This window comes from Lissotriton helveticus, chromosome 8, assembly GCF_964261635.1.
Source record: "Lissotriton helveticus chromosome 8, aLisHel1.1, whole genome shotgun sequence".
Taxonomy (NCBI): Eukaryota; Metazoa; Chordata; class Amphibia; order Caudata; family Salamandridae; genus Lissotriton; species Lissotriton helveticus.
Genome location: NC_136069.1, coordinates 841279952 through 841298956, shown reverse-complemented (window position 1 = coordinate 841298956; position 19005 = coordinate 841279952). Strand labels below are relative to the sequence as shown.

General features: G+C 39.8%; 1 protein-coding gene across 1 annotated transcript in view; it reads right to left on the bottom strand.

Annotated features, from left to right (window-relative positions):
- The window catches only part of LOC144772946 (adhesion G-protein coupled receptor G2-like), a 1412864-nt gene that overhangs the window by 71466 nt on the left and 1322393 nt on the right, over positions 1–19005 (bottom strand). Inside the window, exon 36 of the mRNA XM_078657647.1 lies at positions 8761–8922. Coding sequence (XP_078513773.1) covers positions 8761–8922 — 162 coding nt within the window. The remainder of the gene's footprint in view (positions 1–8760; positions 8923–19005) is intronic.

The window sequence follows — 19005 nt, the reverse complement described above, 5'->3', positions numbered from 1 at the left end:
CCGTGTCATCATCCATGTCCTCGCTGTCTCGCTCTTCAGCTACCGCCTGCGCAGCCTCCTTCCTTGATTTCGCTGACCGGCATACCGCCGCGAAGTGGTTCATCCACCCGCATGCAATACACTTTTTTCCTCTCGCTGGGCAGTCTTGCATGCGATGGGGAGCGCCTCGGCAGTAGCCACACTCCCTCTTCCTGTCTTGCTGTCGTCTCCTGGCGTTTTGGCGCACTTTGGGCCTCACCACATTTGCCTTTTCCACCACGTTGACTTGTTCCGTCTTGATGAATCGGTGGAGGGCAGCTTCCATATGCAACAACTCTTTTGACCGCCCCAGGTTGAGGATGTCCGTCAGGGGCTTACCATCCTCCTGAAGAATGTTCACTCTCAGTTTGGACGAATAGCATCCTTGTATTATCTGACCTCGGATCTCTTCCTGTTCGTCTCGGAATCCGCACGTGCTAGCCAGCTCTTTCAATCGTCCGTGGAATGTGTCTAGTGATTCCTCCGCTTCTTGCTTGGCCTGACAAAAAAGGAATCTTTCGTAGTCCCTGTTCGCCATACGCTCGAAGTGCGCATTTAGGGTGTTGAGAAGTGTGACATATGTCTTGGGAGTGGCTTCTACCAGGGTTTTGTAGATGAAATGGATATCTTTGCCTCCAAGGTGGAGGAGCAGGGCCCTGCGCCTTTCCCGGGCTATGCCAGCCCCTTCAAAGTAGATCTGGAGGCGGTCAGTCCAGTCTTTCCATCGCGAGGCAAGGGATGAGGGTGCTCCATCCACCACAAAGGGCTCAATGGCAGTAATCGACGCCATCTTGGCGCGGTCACACCGCGCGGCACGTGCACTGCTTACCTCCGAGGAACACCAGCAGTCGCCCGGCTGAAGGTGATGATGATGCCGTCAGGGTACTCTCCAGTGGCTAGTATGATCTAGGCCTCACCGATGTGTCCTCCTCCGTCCAGATGCTGGGGCACACTCAAGTGAGGTCTCCACCGAGTGTGCAGGGGCCTCTGCCTCAGGAAAGCACATTCAGGGGCTGCAGGGCCTGCCTTGACTGCCACAGCCTCGCCTGAGGGCACACAGCAGGCCAGGAACACTCGGGCTGCTCACCGTGGGCCCAGGGCCGGGATCAAAGGCTCACTGATTGCTCTTAATCAGTCACTGAAGGTGCTAAATGCTCGGCACTACATGGGGTCGTTTCTGCCCCTCGTCGCCAGTGTCGTGGGGGAGGGGCTGCTGGAGCGCTTGCTGTAAGCGCTACGGCCACAATAAACACTCGGGACACCTGTGCTCTGTTACTGCGTAGTCCCCACTGATTGCCTTGGGACACGCCCCCTTTATTTATAGCTAGCGTAACTTCTCTGATGCGGGTAGACTGCACCGCTACCTCGGGTCGGAGATCGGAAAACACTACAATTACGTAACACCAAGCATCCATTTTGTGACTTTGCTCCCTTGGCATTCTTCGTTCCTGTGGTGACGCATGTTGTGGAACAGCTGGAGACTACATGAAGCAAAAGTTCATTTCATCGCATCACCTAAATTACTTCTCAAAATTACTTTCCACTCTCTCTCCCGGAGGAAAAAACAAAAGTGAGTGGAGTGTGAACATTTTTTGTTTTTTCTTCAATCCGTAGATGTTAGATGAGAAGTAGAAGGAATGTGCGCTGTTTTGTGATATCATCTGGCAGCGGTTTTATCCATGAGAAAAAAGAAAACATTTTATGCACCTTCTATCGAAGGAAAAACAAGATGGTTTCTCTTAGGCAGTGACTGTGGGAAACTCTGGACAACAGTGCCGTCTTGTGGGGTATTATGGTATGTTAGTGGTGACCACATTTATCTCATGCTTGCAGCGAGTTATAAAATTTGAATTACAGATATTCACCAGTCAAGAATATATATCTTGCAGCTAAACTAATTCGTCTGGGTGATATTTATCAGCATATATTACAGCACAGCCTTGTCAACGTAAAAAAAAAAAATCAATTCAATTTTGTGATTGTGGCACAGAGAAGTTTTAAGGAGAGTCCAGGTCTATAACATGAATTAGAATGTCACACTGTAGCTCTCCATGTGAAGGCCAGAACAAAACTCAGGCAGTACCAATGAAGTGTAAGCAAGATTTGAATATTAAAAAAAAAAAACCTTCCTGCCGCATTCCTTGGAGTGTATGCTTGTAGAGACTTAAGTGCATATAGTTATTAAGCATCAATGGGGTTTATGAAACAGTTTTAGCAGCATAGCGGTAAAACCTTTTGCAGCGCATAAATACTCCAATGCTTAGTGACTGCCAGTTCAAACCAAGGAAAGTACACTACCATGGTAAGAATTCAATATTAGGGCAGATGATCCAGAACCACAACGAGACAAAGTTTGTCCCAAGGTTCAAGAACCGGTGTTCGACAGAACCAGAAGGTACAATGGTCAAAGAACCAGGAGGCGATAAATGCCCCTGAACCAGAAGGAGACAAAGGTCTCCAGAATCAGAACCGCGAGTGTACAAAGGAAGTCCAAGAACCGGAAGGGGGCAAAGACCCCAGAATGAGAACCGGGAGACGACAAAGCACGTCCCAGGACCGGATGGGGACAAAGGCCCCAGAATGAGAATCGGGAGACGACAAAGGACGTCCCCTGACCGGATGGGGACAAAGGCCCCAGAATTAGTACCGGGAGTGGACAAAGAACTTCCCAGGACCGGAAAGGGACAAAGGCCCCAGAATCAGTACCGGGAGTGGACAAAGGATGTGCCAGGACTAGGAGATTTCACGACCGAGATTCGTGACGGACAAGAGTTCCAGTACCACAACGGAAAGTTGTGACAAGGTGGTTCTCTGAACCGGGATAAATGTTCCGCGATTTGAACCGGGCTTTATAGCCCACAGTACTGAGACAGTTTGTCCACAAAATAAATAAAAAAATGTAAAGGTAACTTTGAGGCCCGAACCACAACTAGAGGCCCATAACCTGAGAAAAGAACCAGAACCGAGACACCTGGTGCAGAAGTTCAACTTGGACTGTAAGAGAACTGGCTCCAACTTTTTCTTCAGGAACATCCTTCCAGAACTTTTTGAGTGTTGGAGGCACTTGTTGAACTGTTCTATCTTCAACAATGAGTGGGAAGCCGCGGTGGACAAAGACTGATGGGAGAAAGTAAACTGTCTCTTCCCGTTTTTGCTGGCCACAATGACGGATTGTAGAGAGCAGACTGGCTCTTCATGTTTTGTCAATCGAAGGGGAGTAGATGGTCATCATGTCGGATTAAAACAAGGCTGTGTTTTGGCTCCTTGCCTTTTTAATGTTTTTATGGCCAATCTCCCAGCTCATTTTAAAAATATTAATTCGCATTCGCCTTCGATCTATGGTAAAGAGATTAAATATCTGCAATATGCAGACAATACCAATTTAATGAGCCAAACAGTTATAGGGTTAAAAAGGTAAATCTATTCTTTTAACTCTTATGTCATACAAAATGGAATAACAATTAACATAAAAAAGACAAAAATAATGACTATGGGAAAAGGGAAACCGAGAATAAAAGAATGGAATATCAACGGCCTGGTAATTGAAAATGTTAAATCATATAAATATCTAGGAATTACTTTTGATGACGGACTGATATTTAGGCAGCATTTTAACAATCTTGAAGCCAGGGGTTCCTCTCTCGCATTTGCCTTCAGAAAATTGAGAGACAAATTATCATGCCCTAACTATAAACAACTAATGAGGGTGATGAGAGCAAAGATAATTCCATCTTCGGATTATTGCTCCATCATCTTTAGGGACAAAGACGCGAAACTGCTCGACGATATAGAAATTAGGACATATAAAACCGTTTTTAAGATCCCTAAATATATCAGTTGTGCCAATATAACATTAGAATTTGGGTTGAAGAACCAATTACTGGCGCGCCAATCTTAATTTCTAAAGTCCTTATTATCATTAGTCCGATCAGAGGAAGGTTCTTTAGCAAAGCTGTGTTGGCTCGAAATTTCAGAAGGTAAATATTCGAAGAATTGGCAGCTGTATTTAAATGAATGCCTATGTAATTTTGAACGTTCAAAATTAGAAGATGAATTGAGGAGTAAAACAGTTTTTAAGAAAGAAATGAATCAAACGGCTGCATTACTAACGACTATAGCGGATAAGGAGGACGTAAGGAAAAAAAATAATTTTTGGTCAAGAGCTAACTCTTTTGGTAGGCTGTCGCCCCAACCCTATCTGTCATATCATCTAAGACCTTTGATTAAGAATACATTTATGCACTTAAGTTTGGGAAGATATCCGACAAAAGATGGAACTCCAAAATGGGAGAATAAATGGTCATCGAGTATCTGCAGGCTTTGTGGGCTAAGTGAGGAAACCCTAATGCATATTGTAACTCTATGCCCAGCCTTGGCAGACGCTCGGAAGTCTATCCTTAAACCGATTTTTAACGAATTGGGAATTAGAACATGTAGGAATGCAATTATTACCTGTTTGAGTGGGGTTCATTTTAAACTTATTCATATTTTTGTTAAGTTCATCATTGTTGCGGAAAAGAAATTAAAAAAGTAGATGGTCTAAATAAATTAATTCAGTGGTAAAATATTTTAGGAAAATAACTGGTTTGGCAATAAGGCTCTTAAAAATTTGTAATCTTTTTTTAAAAAGAGAGACTGCTTTAGTTACTCTATAATACAGTATTGAATATTGCCCTATAACAGTGGATGCTATTTTAAAACATTGCCTGTGTCATTTTAATTCTTTTGTTTGAGTTTTAAGTAATGTTCATGGTACTCAAATTCTATTGTAAGAATTTTATTTTAGACTGCAGAATGCAATTTGTTCTAGATTCAATGGCTAAGAGCTGTTTGAAGAACAATGTTATACGAGCTTAGGGGACCAGTAGCACAATCTAATCTAAGGAGACTGTTGATAAGTATTGAAGAAATTGCATTTTGTCTCGTTGGGGAGAATTGTTAATGGCTAACTACTGAAATATGGAAGGTGTTGCTATTATACGCCTTTTCAGTTTAAAGGTTGTATCTCATTAATTGCTGTTAACAAAAGGCATTTTATTATGATGTTTATCTACAATGTTCCTTATATTTCTTTTGGCTGAGGAATGTTTTTTTTTTTTGTTTTTTACTAAATAGTTTGAATTGGCAGCTAAATCTGGGCATTGAATGCATTTTGCACTTTACTTTAGTTTGTGAGCTGTTAATAGCTAATTTTTGAAGCTTTATTACCAGCGCAAGCAGAAGCTAGTTTAGCTCTGTGGTCGTATGTATAATATCTATAAATTAACCTTGGTAGTGATGCACATTGCACTTTATTATTGCTTGTGAATGGATAATAGCTAAACATTTGTAATCATAATACCTGCTGCTAACACATGTCACTTTAGTTAGATGCTGCTAAAATAGTATTTGCAGGTAGCACAAGGCACCTTAGTAAGTATAATGTCTTTTAATTATTTTTATGTAATGTTTTTAATATTTTGTCAAAATGTCATTTATCAACCCATAATTGGTGGATCATTACAAGGATGTTAATAGCTTTGTGTATATTCGTTTGTTTGTTGTTTGGTTTTTCTCGTTTGCAATGATTTTAATTAATCAACAAATAACATTCTACTACTACCTACATCATGATCTTCATCATCATTCTCATCTTGATCCTGTTCCTCTGCCTTCGTGATCTTGAAGTCCATGAGGTAGCGGACCTCCTACGTGTTATATGTTTTCTTCTTCTTGTTTTACATGCTTTAACTCTTACTATGTGTTTGAGTCTTTCATTTGTGTTTTATCTGTAAAGGGAGAAGATATGTTGTATATTTATACTTTATTCAATATGGCTACTTGGTGTCAGTAGTCCTTTCTTTGTGTTCTATCTTCCCAACCTCCCATAGTACCTAAGAGTGTTCTATCTTGTATGTGAAGGTTCCAGCCTTGGCAGCTGATGGTCTGGTCAGCTGTGAGGTTTACTGCTCTGCTGTACTATCCTAATAAATCTATCTTAATAACTTGAAGACGTGTCCTGCTGCCTACTCAATTAACTTACAACAGAACTCTTTAAGGCTGCCAGGGTGCAAATGGGTGTGCACAGTGACTAGCATCGCTGTAGTCCTGGAAGGATAACCTGCTGTACAAAAACCGATATTGAGGCATTTTTTAAAATTTCACACATTGGACATGTGCTGTAGAATGCACAACACATGCAATGAGTGAAATGTTAGGCAAAATTAAAACATGTTAGTGAATTTGCGTCTACCTAAAGGAGGTGTGTTGAGATTGACAATCTGTATAGATCTGCCTGTGAATCAAACACCATGGGTGGTAGAGTTGGAATATCAAACTACCACCCATGGAATGCAACCTGGGCACCAAGTAGTACGAAATCCTATTTGTGCTACTTTATGGGAAGATTTTCAAGAAATTATTTGTACTGATAAGTAAATACTTTATAAACACTTTGCACCATTAATTTCCACTTTGCGTGACATTCTTCTGCCATTCACAGGATTTTGCAGGCTGCGTGCTTAATGAAGGTGTGGCTTTGAGTAATGTCCATCATGTTTTTTTTTTATTCATACGTGGGAAATCTTCCATGAGACTCATCCATAAATTGGTACATGAGAGAAAATAGTCTGCCTTAGGCTGTTTTTAATTTCTGCACAAAACAAATGCTCAAAGAGAGCTAACAAAACAAACCTGTTCTATGTTCAATAACAGCATTTTCAAGCAAATTTAACAACTCTAATTTGAAAAATATTGTTTTAATGCCTCCAGACATTGTGTATTGATAGTACAAACTAGCCACAGCAATGGGAAACATCTAACAGTGTGCCTCACATAGTAGATCACATAAGAGTGTTTGACCTACTTTATAAATGATGGCAAACTGCTGACACAATATTTGAATATACTATTTAAATGTATTTATATTTGCCCTGTTTGATTTCCTTTTGGCACTCTTTGATTTCTTGGAGTCTTTATGCATTTTAGGTAGTACATAATGTACTAGAATAACATAGAAAGCAACTGATTTGTTAACAGTTACACTCTCCAACTTTGTTTTTAAATGGTTGGTTTCATATTAACTATCAGACTAATCAAAGTGTAGAAACAGTGTAGCCTACTCCTAAGTACCTCCTTCCACCTATTTATATGTATATTTACTACTATGTATATCATTTCGTACAACTTTAAATGCTTCTCTTTTACACATATTCACACTGAAAGTTGTTTTTGCTAATTGTAGTCACATTGTTTAAATCTCTAAAAAATTGAGTAAGATAAAATATCATAGCTTTCAATGTAATTATATTAAGTCTCTGTGAGAAATTAATTTTGTTGTATCTCAATATAAATTTCTCTTTTTCTGCCTTCTTGGGTTGTCATTACTAGATGTGGTATATACTATGCCCCAGTGGTGAGTATTTAGCACATTTGGTAATTTTCCCCTTTCGCGGATTTTCAAATAAAAAAATGTATAACATTTGGAATCGGTATTTAGCAAACTGAATTTTTAATGGCTTTTACCATCTAATACATTCTGGGGGTTCTGACCTGCCAGACTTTATCAGAAAAAAACTGCAGGAGTGAGATAATCGTTGCGCAACTCGTAAAAGTTTTTGGGGTTAAACCTGTAAAGATCTATTTCTATACATACCCTGCTCATCATATGCAGTAAAACAAAAGACAGCCCTCTTGCAATCACTTGATAGTTGTAGCTTCTTATTTGGATACATTAAAAACTAGAACAGTTGTTTATAATTCCTTTTTGGGATTATTAGCTGTTGCCCAATAAAGACAGCAGTCTTTCTGGAATTTCTCAACTTCTATCCCACCTACACTTCCGCCACAGCTGAATTTTCTGCCTGTCATGTTATAAATTAGATCTTTGTAAAAAAACAAAAAAACAAATGAAAATGAAAAATATCAAACAAAATGCATTCCTCCATATGCTCTGTATGGAGGAATGCATTGTGTTTGATCTTTTTCTAGGCTGTGTTTCATCACTTGTAAAAAAAATGACTCAAAACAATATCTGCAATGCAAAATCACAATTTTGCTTAGTATTTCCTTAAATTTTTGTTTAGACTATTTTATTAAATTCTACAGCATTGTCTAAGTTTAAACCAAACTTCCCCCTAGTTTGTTGAAAAGTTCTACTTCACAATAATAACGTAAAGAAAATGCTAAACTACAGATGCCATATGTGATTATTCCCATTTACGAATATACATTTTCAATTTGTATGTTCCACAGTAAACACAAAAATAATTTCCAGGTTTCCCGAAACACATTCAGGACACCAGGGAGGTGGGAGTACCCAAATTAGTGGTCTGCACACCACACTGTTTTTCCACTGACTTTAACCAAGAGGCTGAAATAAAGCACTACTTTAGACAAAAAAAGGTTTATGGCTGTGGTTCTCAACATTACTGAAAGTTGGAGTGAATGCTGTTAAACGTGCAATCATTGTTCGGCTTTCGCATAGTTATAGATCGTTCCAAGTGGCTGCTGCATGGAATATGCAATGCAGAGCAAAGGCTTGCTTGAAAGACGACAAGCAACACAATCATCAATACAGTCACCACTGCATCAAAAATAAGCGTTTAACACCAGCATGAAAACCAACCAAGGAACACAGCTCGGCCAGAAAGATGGAAAATATCTATAAGTGTTTTAAGAATTTTTTGAGGGGTTATTAAAGATTTTGCTTTCTCCAAGCAGTCAGATAAAGGATAAAAGAATGTCAGCTTATTAAATACGTACCATTACTACTCGGTTGCATTGAATATTCATTATTTACCAGCAGCGTGGCGGAGTTTGTGGAGTTACCATTACTGTTTGACTGTAGGGAATTGTTTGAGCTGCTTGACACTCCTTGGTTGATTGCCTGCTTCTTTAAGAAATTAGTAGCAGTTTTGCTCCAGTCTACATGCAGGGAAAAATGAGGAAAATTATATTGCATGTACAGATCTGATCTCACAGTATAACTATTGCAAACACTAAAAAAAAAAAGTTTCATGGATACTATGTAATAATACTATGTAATAACCTTATGAAATTAGTAACCAAAAATCGTATTTTCCGAAACTTAGACAGCTGATATTTTCCACCTAAATCACTTTAAATGTAATGAAGCAGTTCTTGCATATCACACTAGATATTAATAATACTGTTAAATTAATGTTCAATGAAGGGGGCTACTCTAAGATATATACACCCTGGGTTTATCCTCCTCAAAGCAGGTGTTTCATTACCAATCACCCAGATCTATTTGTAGATTAAACTAGAAATGCATGAACATTCTTATTCATTCATTCATTGATTCTTTATTTTGACAATTTTCAGTCATAAAAGATTACAGTAGAAACAATTGTGCATAAGGTTATCATTTCATAAAAACAGATTTCATAAAACAGATTTAGCAAACGAATTATACAATCACAATATAAAATCACCCCTGGGTACCGCTGTGATGAGGGAACATCTTTTAGACCACATTGCTAGGAGGAACTTTGAGAGTGCAAAAACTATATGTGGAGATGTATCAGTCTTGAGGACTCTCATTGCAACAAAGCATTTATCAAATCCCATATTCTTACATAGGGGTACCTGCCAGTACTTTCTTGCTTTTCTGTAAACAGGGCAGAAAAAAAACATGTGCAATTCATCCTCCTTGGTCGCACCACACCCAGGGCAGGTTTTACCCGTGGAAATCGACCACTTGCCTACGAATGCCCCTAATGGTAATGTTCCATGCCTCCATTGGATGTATAACTTTCTTGCTCCTACTGGATAAATGACATTCAAAAACTCCTCAAAGGCATAAGAGAGGAGCCAGCTTTGAAATCATGCAACCATATATTCTGTTTGTAATCCATAAAGGACTTCACAAGCGTTTTACCAGAGACCCCCCCTGCATGCCTCTTCTGGATCATACCAGAGGTCCGATAGTCCCATTTTCCCTAGTCCGCTTTTTCACAAATGCAAGCCAGGGGATTTTTGCTGCACTGCCGTGGCTAAACATATCCTTTAATTCAGACCTGTAGTTGGACAGTTCTGGGGTTATCCATAGCCTGCGCCAAAACCTTAAGGGTTTCAGAGCTAGCTCATCCTGGATAAAACTCAGTCCTAAGTCCAGTCTCAATGGGGGGAGAGGAGTGCTTTGAGGGAGTGCAAGCAGCTGCCTCATAAACGTATTCTCCACATTGACAATTCCAGGCTGACAAGTGTGCCCCCAGAGTTCCCCACCGTGGAGGGCCAATGCCCTCACCTTGACTTTGTAAATCTCCAGTGCGGGACTCACTGGCTTGAATGTAGATGTATTTGACATTTTAAGGATGCCATCCGCTAGTTGGGAGAGTTTACGTTGAGATTTCACCTGTTGGGGACCCCAGGATAGATTTTCAATAATCGTCACTCCCAGGTATTGAAAGGTCTGTACCCTCTCCAATCTAACAGTCGAAAAGGGATCCCTGGGATGTATTTACTGGACCGTAATATCTATACCCATACAGTTATACCATGGTACCCGGGTTACAGGTTACCATAGATCACTGTATAACAGGACGAAATTTGTATAATGATTCCCACAAAGAAAAAATATTTGTTAACAATCTGAATTTTTATTAAAATGAAAAGATCATTCACATTAAAAATACACACATTTAAAATTTCAAAGGAACTTTCCCTGAAAAGTAAAAGTTAATCTCTACAGTAACAATAAACAATATGAAATAATAAGACATGTAAGTACATTATATATCACAGACTTCAAGATTGTATTTCCAAAGACAATACATAGCATAAAGAAAAAGGACCCCTATTAAAACGGTGGCACTCGGATATTATTACCACTATGGATTACTCGATCCACTGGCTACAGATGGCATGTACACAAATACACACATGTGACAAGAATATATGTACATCCAGTGTGTTTGAGCTTAAAGTGGATTCTCATATAGGAATGCGTCGACGCGTTTCGGTGCGAGACACTCGATAATGTGGCACCTTCTTCAGGACTTCTTAGCAGGGGTTTTCCATACTACAGGGGACTTCACTCTCCCTGTGTGGGGGGTAAAATAAAATCATATCAAAGTCTATTCACCCTGGGTGTGTATTCACATTCATAGTAATCACAATTTTTGTGTTTCAGCAAATATCAGGGTGAAATAGTCCATTAGATCACTAAACAGTTATTTCTGGTTGCCTGGGTATCTAATGTTTATACATATTAAATGGATGGTGTCTGCAGTTAGTTCATGATTTGGGACCTACTTACTCAATTATTACAGCAGACATGTACATCTTTATGTTTCAATTAATCATGCTCTCACATTCGAGATTTGGTATAGCACTATGTTTCCTTCAGACATTTTTCATATGTGGAAATCATTATTGGGGGGATGCTACCATCAGGGGTGTGGAAAGAATAATATAATGGGCAAAAAACGCCGCAGCCTCACCTAAATTGGGTAGTGTGCACCACTTGGATTCTTCCAGGTTAATTCTATGTAATCAGTGGCTGTTTTGGCCTGGAGGTAAACAAATATATGGCAGGTTCTTAAATAAAGGAGAGTGTAGACAGCTATTCTACCTCTAGGTAATATGATCGTTTTATTACCTCTGTGTCTTATTAAGACTCCTCTAATGATGTTCTTTTGTCTTCCAATTTCTTTTTCTTAAAACACGGTATCTAGTTAGAAGAAATGATAGGTTTTTATTCCTTTCTATCACTGGGCACTTGGCACTTTGGTGTGATTAATCTATTGCCGTTCTTACCTGTAATATTTTTAAAACTTGCTTCAAACGGGCATATGTTGGGGGCCTCGCCGGAACTGGATATGTTCTGGTGGGGTCAAAAAAGCATATGATTGGTGGAATAGTCACCTCTATACTGTCATATGTGAGACTAGACCGTTCAGGATTCTATGCGGTATTTCTATCATTCGAGTGGTCCTAGCTGTTACTTCTATGGATCTAGGCAAAACAATTGTTCTAAGGCATCCTCGGGTTCTCCCTGATAAACCTTAATAAGACACAGAGGTAATAAAACGATCATATTACCTAGAGGTAGAATAGCTGTCTACACTCTCCTTTATTTAAGAACCTGCCATATATTTGTTTACCTCCAGGCCAAAACAGCCACTGATTACATAGAATTAACCTGGAAGAATCCAAGTGGTGCACACTACCCAATTTAGGTGAGGCTGCGGCGTTTTTTGCCCATTATATTATTCTTTCCACACCCCTGATGGTAGCATCCCCCCAATAATGATTTCCACATATGAAAAATGTCTGAAGGAAACATAGTGCTATACCAAATCTCGAATGTGAGAGCATGATTAATTGAAACATAAAGATGTACATGTCTGCTGTAATAATTGAGTAAGTAGGTCCCAAATCATGAACTAACTGCAGACACCATCCATTTAATATGTATAAACATTAGATACCCAGGCAACCAGAAATAACTGTTTAGTGATCTAATGGACTATTTCACCCTGATATTTGCTGAAACACAAAAATTGTGATTACTATGAATGTGAATACACACCCAGGGTGAATAGACTTTGATATGATTTTATTTTACCCCCCACACAGGGAGAGTGAAGTCCCCTGTAGTATGGAAAACCCCTGCTAAGAAGTCCTGAAGAAGGTGCCACATTATCGAGTGTCTCGCACCGAAACGCGTCGACGCATTCCTATATGAGAATCCACTTTAAGCTCAAACACACTGGATGTACATATATTCTTGTCACATGTGTGTATTTGTGTACATGCCATCTGTAGCCAGTGGATCGAGTAATCCATAGTGGTAATAATATCCGAGTGCCACCGTTTTAATAGGGGTCCTTTTTCTTTATGCTATGTATTGTCTTTGGAAATACAATCTTGAAGTCTGTGATATATAATGTACTTACATGTCTTATTATTTCATATTGTTTATTGTTACTGTAGAGATTAACTTTTACTTTTCAGGGAAAGTTCCTTTGAAATTTTAAATGTGTGTATTTTTAATGTGAATGATCTTTTCATTTTAATAAAAATTCAGATTGTTAACAAATATTTTTTCTTTGTGGGAATCATTATACAAATTTCGTCCTGTTATACAGTGATCTATGGTAACCTGTAACCCGGGTACCATGGTATAACTGTATGGGTATAGATATTACGGTCCAGTAAATACATCCCAGGGATCCCTTTTCGACTGTTGGTCTTTTGTGCCCTGTTCCCTGGTGAAAGTGGGTAACCTCTCTCTTGAAATCTGCTAAGTACGGCCTTGTGCTGGAGAGTATAGGTTTTTCTTGGTGACTATTTCAGTTTTTCCTACCCAAATAAAACCCAATAGTCTTCATCCAATCATAAAATGGATACACTAAAGACCTTCGGCTTTAGTGAAGAACAATTAAACAAAATACTAAGCTCTAACAGAGGCGGTAATAATATCACAGTTATCCCCAATGGTGGGGAAAAGTGGAATCAGCTTATCAACTTAAAAAAGAAGATCATTAGAACTGAGTTACATGCGGAGTTCATGACTCAGTATGTTAGGGCAGGTAAAATACCTATAGGGTTGCAGATCCGGAACGAACCGGGCCTGTTTGTGGATAATCCAAAATTCCTGGAGACATGGACATTTATCTGCAACCGATGTAGCAGAGACCTTATGCTACTTATTATTGAAACAGCCCATGCCACTGTCCTAATTGAGATAAAAGAAATGGAGGAACTAGAAAAAGCACTCTTAGAGAATAATGTAGTTGAGGATGTCAAGAAAAGACTTGAGGAAATAAACCAAGACATGAGAGGGTATTGCGAATATTTAACTAACCGTAAAACGCAAAAATTGAGGAAAGACATCGCTAAATTTAGCCAAGAAGTAGTCTACCCTTTCCTACAGAAAGATTATTACACTGAAAAACCTGACAATCTTAGAAATGAGAATACAAAACCTAGATTCCAAAATAGATTCCAACCAAGAAGACCCAAACATGTACACTTCTCAGGGACATCTGAGAGCAGCATAGAGGAAGAGGAACATTGTAGAGAAGAGGAGGAATATGCAGGAGCAAACAGAGAATATGAAACTCCTTTTTTAGAGCAACGCCCACAGAGAGGGCGTGGGAACTTCCGTGGCAGAGGGAGGGGCCAATACTCCAAGAGACCTATCCAGAGGGAACAGGAGCAGGAGTATCAGCAGAACCCGGCCCCTCAGGAATACAAGCGGACCAGGAACAAAATATACTGGCGATAGAAAGAACACCCATAATTAATCTATCACAGAGAACCCTTACCGATACAGAAAAACAGGTGCTGAGTATGGGTTTTAACTTTGTCCCAACCGCAGGTATAAATAAGTTCCAACTAGAGAAGGACCTGAGAGCGTTTTTTCGGAAAATCAGATTGCGCAGATTTTTTGAAAATAGACCCACCAGAGAGCCACCAACCGACTCAGGCCTGCGAGCAAAGTCCACCTTTACTCCCAGCCTTGGCATGGTGGACAAGAATCTTGAGATCTTTGAATCCATGGTAAAACTAGAAGTAGGTATCTTGTTGGAAAAAAAACATTATCAGGAGCAAAATGTCAACAGAGAACAAAGGGAAGCCATAAACTCCTTGTCGGCCGACACTAGTATCACCATAAAACCGGCTGATAAGGGGGGAGGAGTTGTGGTGTTCGATACTATAGATTATGATCGTAGAGTAGGGAGCCTTTTAGCTAACAAAGAACACTATAGTAGAGTCCATCAATCTAAGTTACACAAACTCAAAAAAGATGTTGAAACCCTGCTCCTGACCACTCTAGAAGGTGGGGGCATTACTGAAGACGAGTTGAAATTTCTAAATAATTCAAATCCCAAAACTCCAGCGATGTATGGACTGCCAAAGGTCCACAAAAGTCTCACTGACCCGCCCCTTAGACCAATAGTTGCCTCAATAGACTCATTACTGGAACCACTGAGCCAGTACGCGGATAGATTTTTAAAACCCTTAGTGGAAAAACAGAAATCCTATATCCGCGACACCGCGGACATGATATCAAAGATCGAGGGAACTCTCTTTGATGAGGACAATGAATATATGGTGACTCTCGATGTAGAGTCACTCTACACTAATATTCCTCAACAAGATACCATCACAGCAGTTAGCAGCCTTTTAGAAGAGACGGAGATCATGGGAGGAAACAAACAATTCATCGTTGAATGTGTCTCCATGGTACTCCTTAACAATATTTTTCTCTTCAAGAAAGATTTATATATTCAAAAGAAAGGGACCAGCATGGGCGCAACCTGTGCGCCGAGCCTGGCCTGCATATATGTCAGCTTGTTTGAAAACAAACACATATACAATGAAGTGAGTCCTTTTTTCGAGAACATCCGAAACTGGGCTCGCTTCATTGATGACATATTCTTTATCTGGCTGGGCAACACAGAGTCACTAGAAGAATTTCTGTCATGGCTGAACTTGGGAGATCCAAATCTCAAATTTACAGCCACTTACAGCAAAACGAGGGTCAACTTCCTGGATATCTGTATCAAAACCGAGAACAGTCAACTTAAGGTAGAGCTCTATAAAAAGGAATCTGATCGGAACACCATTCTACACTATCGCAGTTATCACCCAAAAAGCCAAAAAGACTCCATACCGTTCGGGGAATTTCTTCGCTCACGAAGAAACTGCACAGACCTGGCAGACTTCCACAAGCATGCTGGAGAGATGAAAAAGAAGTTCAGGGAACGTGGATATCCCAAGAAACTTATTGAGCACTCATTTAAGCGGGCTCGCTACTATGATAGGGAAAGCTTACTAATGAAAAAAGAGAAGAAGAGTGTACAGGATAAAATAGTGATGGTTAGCCAACACTCTTCTATAACTAACCAAGTAAAAAACATAATCAATCATAACTGGAAAATCCTCAACAACGGATCTGATACCAGTGTCTTAGAACGTCCGCTGTTTGCATACAGAAAAAACAAAAATCTACGATCGAACCTAGTACACACGTACAGGGATGATGTAGTAGAAAATCAGACCACACTCACTGGCAATAGAGCAGTGGGAAATAACAAATGCGGCAATTGCAGCATTTGTGATCTCTGTGTAGTCACTAAGCAAGTGGTGCACAATGGGGCAACACACGATATCACAACACTGAATAACTGCAGAACGAAAAACGCAATATACATGATCCTGTGTCCGTGTGAACAAGCCTATATTGGAGAAACAGGTCGTGAGGTGAGAGTAAGGATCACCGAACATAAATCAGCGATCAAAAACAATAAGGAAAATGCCCCCCTAGTAGCGCACTGGAAAGAAAAAGGCCACAATGAAAAAGATCTTAGGTGGATCATCATAGAACGGATAAAAGAGTTAACCAGGTTAGGGGATAGTACCACTAGAAGGAAACAGCAGGAACAGTGGTATATGATTAAGTTCAATACCATTAAAAAAGGTCTAAACTCGAGGGAAGAATGGGAAGCCCTCATCTGAAGTAGGATGGGGAAATTATCTGGATTCCATGACATACGACCCATCTGAAACAAAAATGAAATAGAATAGCAAGGAATGGCAACATATAGGGTAAAAAGAATTTCACCAAGGAGATAACTCGGTTATTTATGCATGTGTACCAGGCCGTGGCAGCAACGCTGGGGGATACTATAACCAACTACCACATGATGTTTCACAATAACATCATCTATATAAATATGTATCCCCAAAGCTCGGCACATAATGCAGTTTATAAAGCTCAGCCGGTGGTTACAAATTATTTAATGCAGTAAGAAAATGTAGCGCCCTTGCAGACAAAAGTAAGGCAAACAATAGAAAATTTAGTAGTGGACATAAAATAGCAAATGTAATACTCCGAACATGCCGAGCAGCAGTATGTAAATAAAAAGTATAATGCCCTTTACGAATAAAAAGCTAAGGTAAACAACAAAAAACTTATAACATCTAGGATGCTCCTAATACGATAAAGTGGCAGTATTAGACCAACAAATTATAATATACAACACTCATAGTCAGACTCGGTAAAAATACTAATTAGCAGGTAAAAATATCCTTAAAACATACTAAAAGAGGATTTAAACCAAAGCGCAATAGCGTACTTTCAAAAACGAAAAAACAATATAACCGAAACTGTTGCAACATACTGGGCTCAGAGCGATGTAAAACACCATTCCAAGATGGCGTCACCTCTCGCGCAGTTCGCACGCCTACCAGGACCACACTACCCCAGCTGTGAGCAATTTACGAACCCCGGGTTAATATAAATAGCCGAGCTCAAAGCATTCTCGGTAGAGAGCAGATCGAACGAGGCAGAGGTGAGGTGCCGCGGAAAAAGAGGTAAGAGCTAGGGAGCCCGTTGCTCTTAGAATAACGAGGGAGTACTGAGTAATTGCGGTACTTTCGCTTTACGGACCCCTGTATAGGGTGGCCCAACCTCCGCCCGTGTAGAATAGCTGACAACGGAGCACATGCACCCAGCATACTGTAGGTGCAAACGCGACCTGTTATATTAATTGTAGCATGTAATTTATCGGGTCCCCTTGTGTTCTTAGAGGGAAAACTAACCGGTGATAGCCAAACACAGTCATAGTTATACGTATGTGCGTGTCTAGCCGAAATCGATGTAGAAAGTGTGGGCAGAGCTTACCGGCGGGGCAAATACAACCCTAAAAAATAATATAAAAAAAATAACAACAGTTTTCCTTTGGTGTCGAGAAGGGCGGGTTTATCAGGGAGAACCCGAGGATGCCTTAGAACAATTGTTTTGCCTAGATCCATAGAAGTAACAGCTAGGACCACTCGAATGATAGAAATACCGCATAGAATCCTGAACGGTCTAGTCTCACATATGACAGTATAGATGTGACTATTCCACCAATCATATGCTTTTTTGACCCCACCAGAACATATCCAGTTCCGGCGAGGCCCCCAACATATGCCCGTTTGAAGCAAGTTTTAAAAATATTACAGGTAAGAACGGCAATAGATTAATCACACCAAAGTGCCAAGTGCCCAGTGATAGAAAGGAATAAAAACCTATCATTTCTTCTAACTAGATACCGTGTTTTAAGAAAAAGAAATTGGAAGACAAAAGAACATCATTAGAGGAGTCTTAATAAGACACAGAGGTAATAAAACGATCATATTACCTAGAGGTAGAATAGCTGTCTACACTCTCCTTTATTTAAGAACCTGCCATATATTTGTTTACCTCCAGGCCAAAACAGCCACTGATTACATAGAATTAACCTGGAAGAATCCAAGTGGTGCACACTACCCAATTTAGGTGAGGCTGCGGCGTTTTTTGCCCATTATATTATTCTTTCCACACCCCTGATGGTAGCATCCCCCCAATAATGATTTCCACATATGAAAAATGTCTGAAGGAAACATAGTGCTATACCAAATCTCGAATGTGAGAGCATGATTAATTGAAACATAAAGATGTACATGTCTGCTGTAATAATTGAGTAAGTAGGTCCCAAATCATGAACTAACTGCAGACACCATCCATTTAATATGTATAAACATTAGATACCCAGGCAACCAGAAATAACTGTTTAGTGATCTAATGGACTATTTCACCCTGATATTTGCTGAAACACAAAAATTGTGATTACTATGAATGTGAATACACACCCAGGGTGAATAGACTTTGATATGATTTTATTTTACCCCCCACACAGGGAGAGTGAAGTCCCCTGTAGTATGGAAAACCCCTGCTAAGAAGTCCTGAAGAAGGTGCCACATTATCGAGTGTCTCGCACCGAAACGCGTCGACGCATTCCTATATGAGAATCCACTTTAAGCTCAAACACACTGGATGTACATATATTCTTGTCACATGTGTGTATTTGTGTACATGCCATCTGTAGCCAGTGGATCGAGTAATCCATAGTGGTAATAATATCCGAGTGCCACCGTTTTAATAGGGGTCCTTTTTCTTTATGCTATGTATTGTCTTTGGAAATACAATCTTGAAGTCTGTGATAT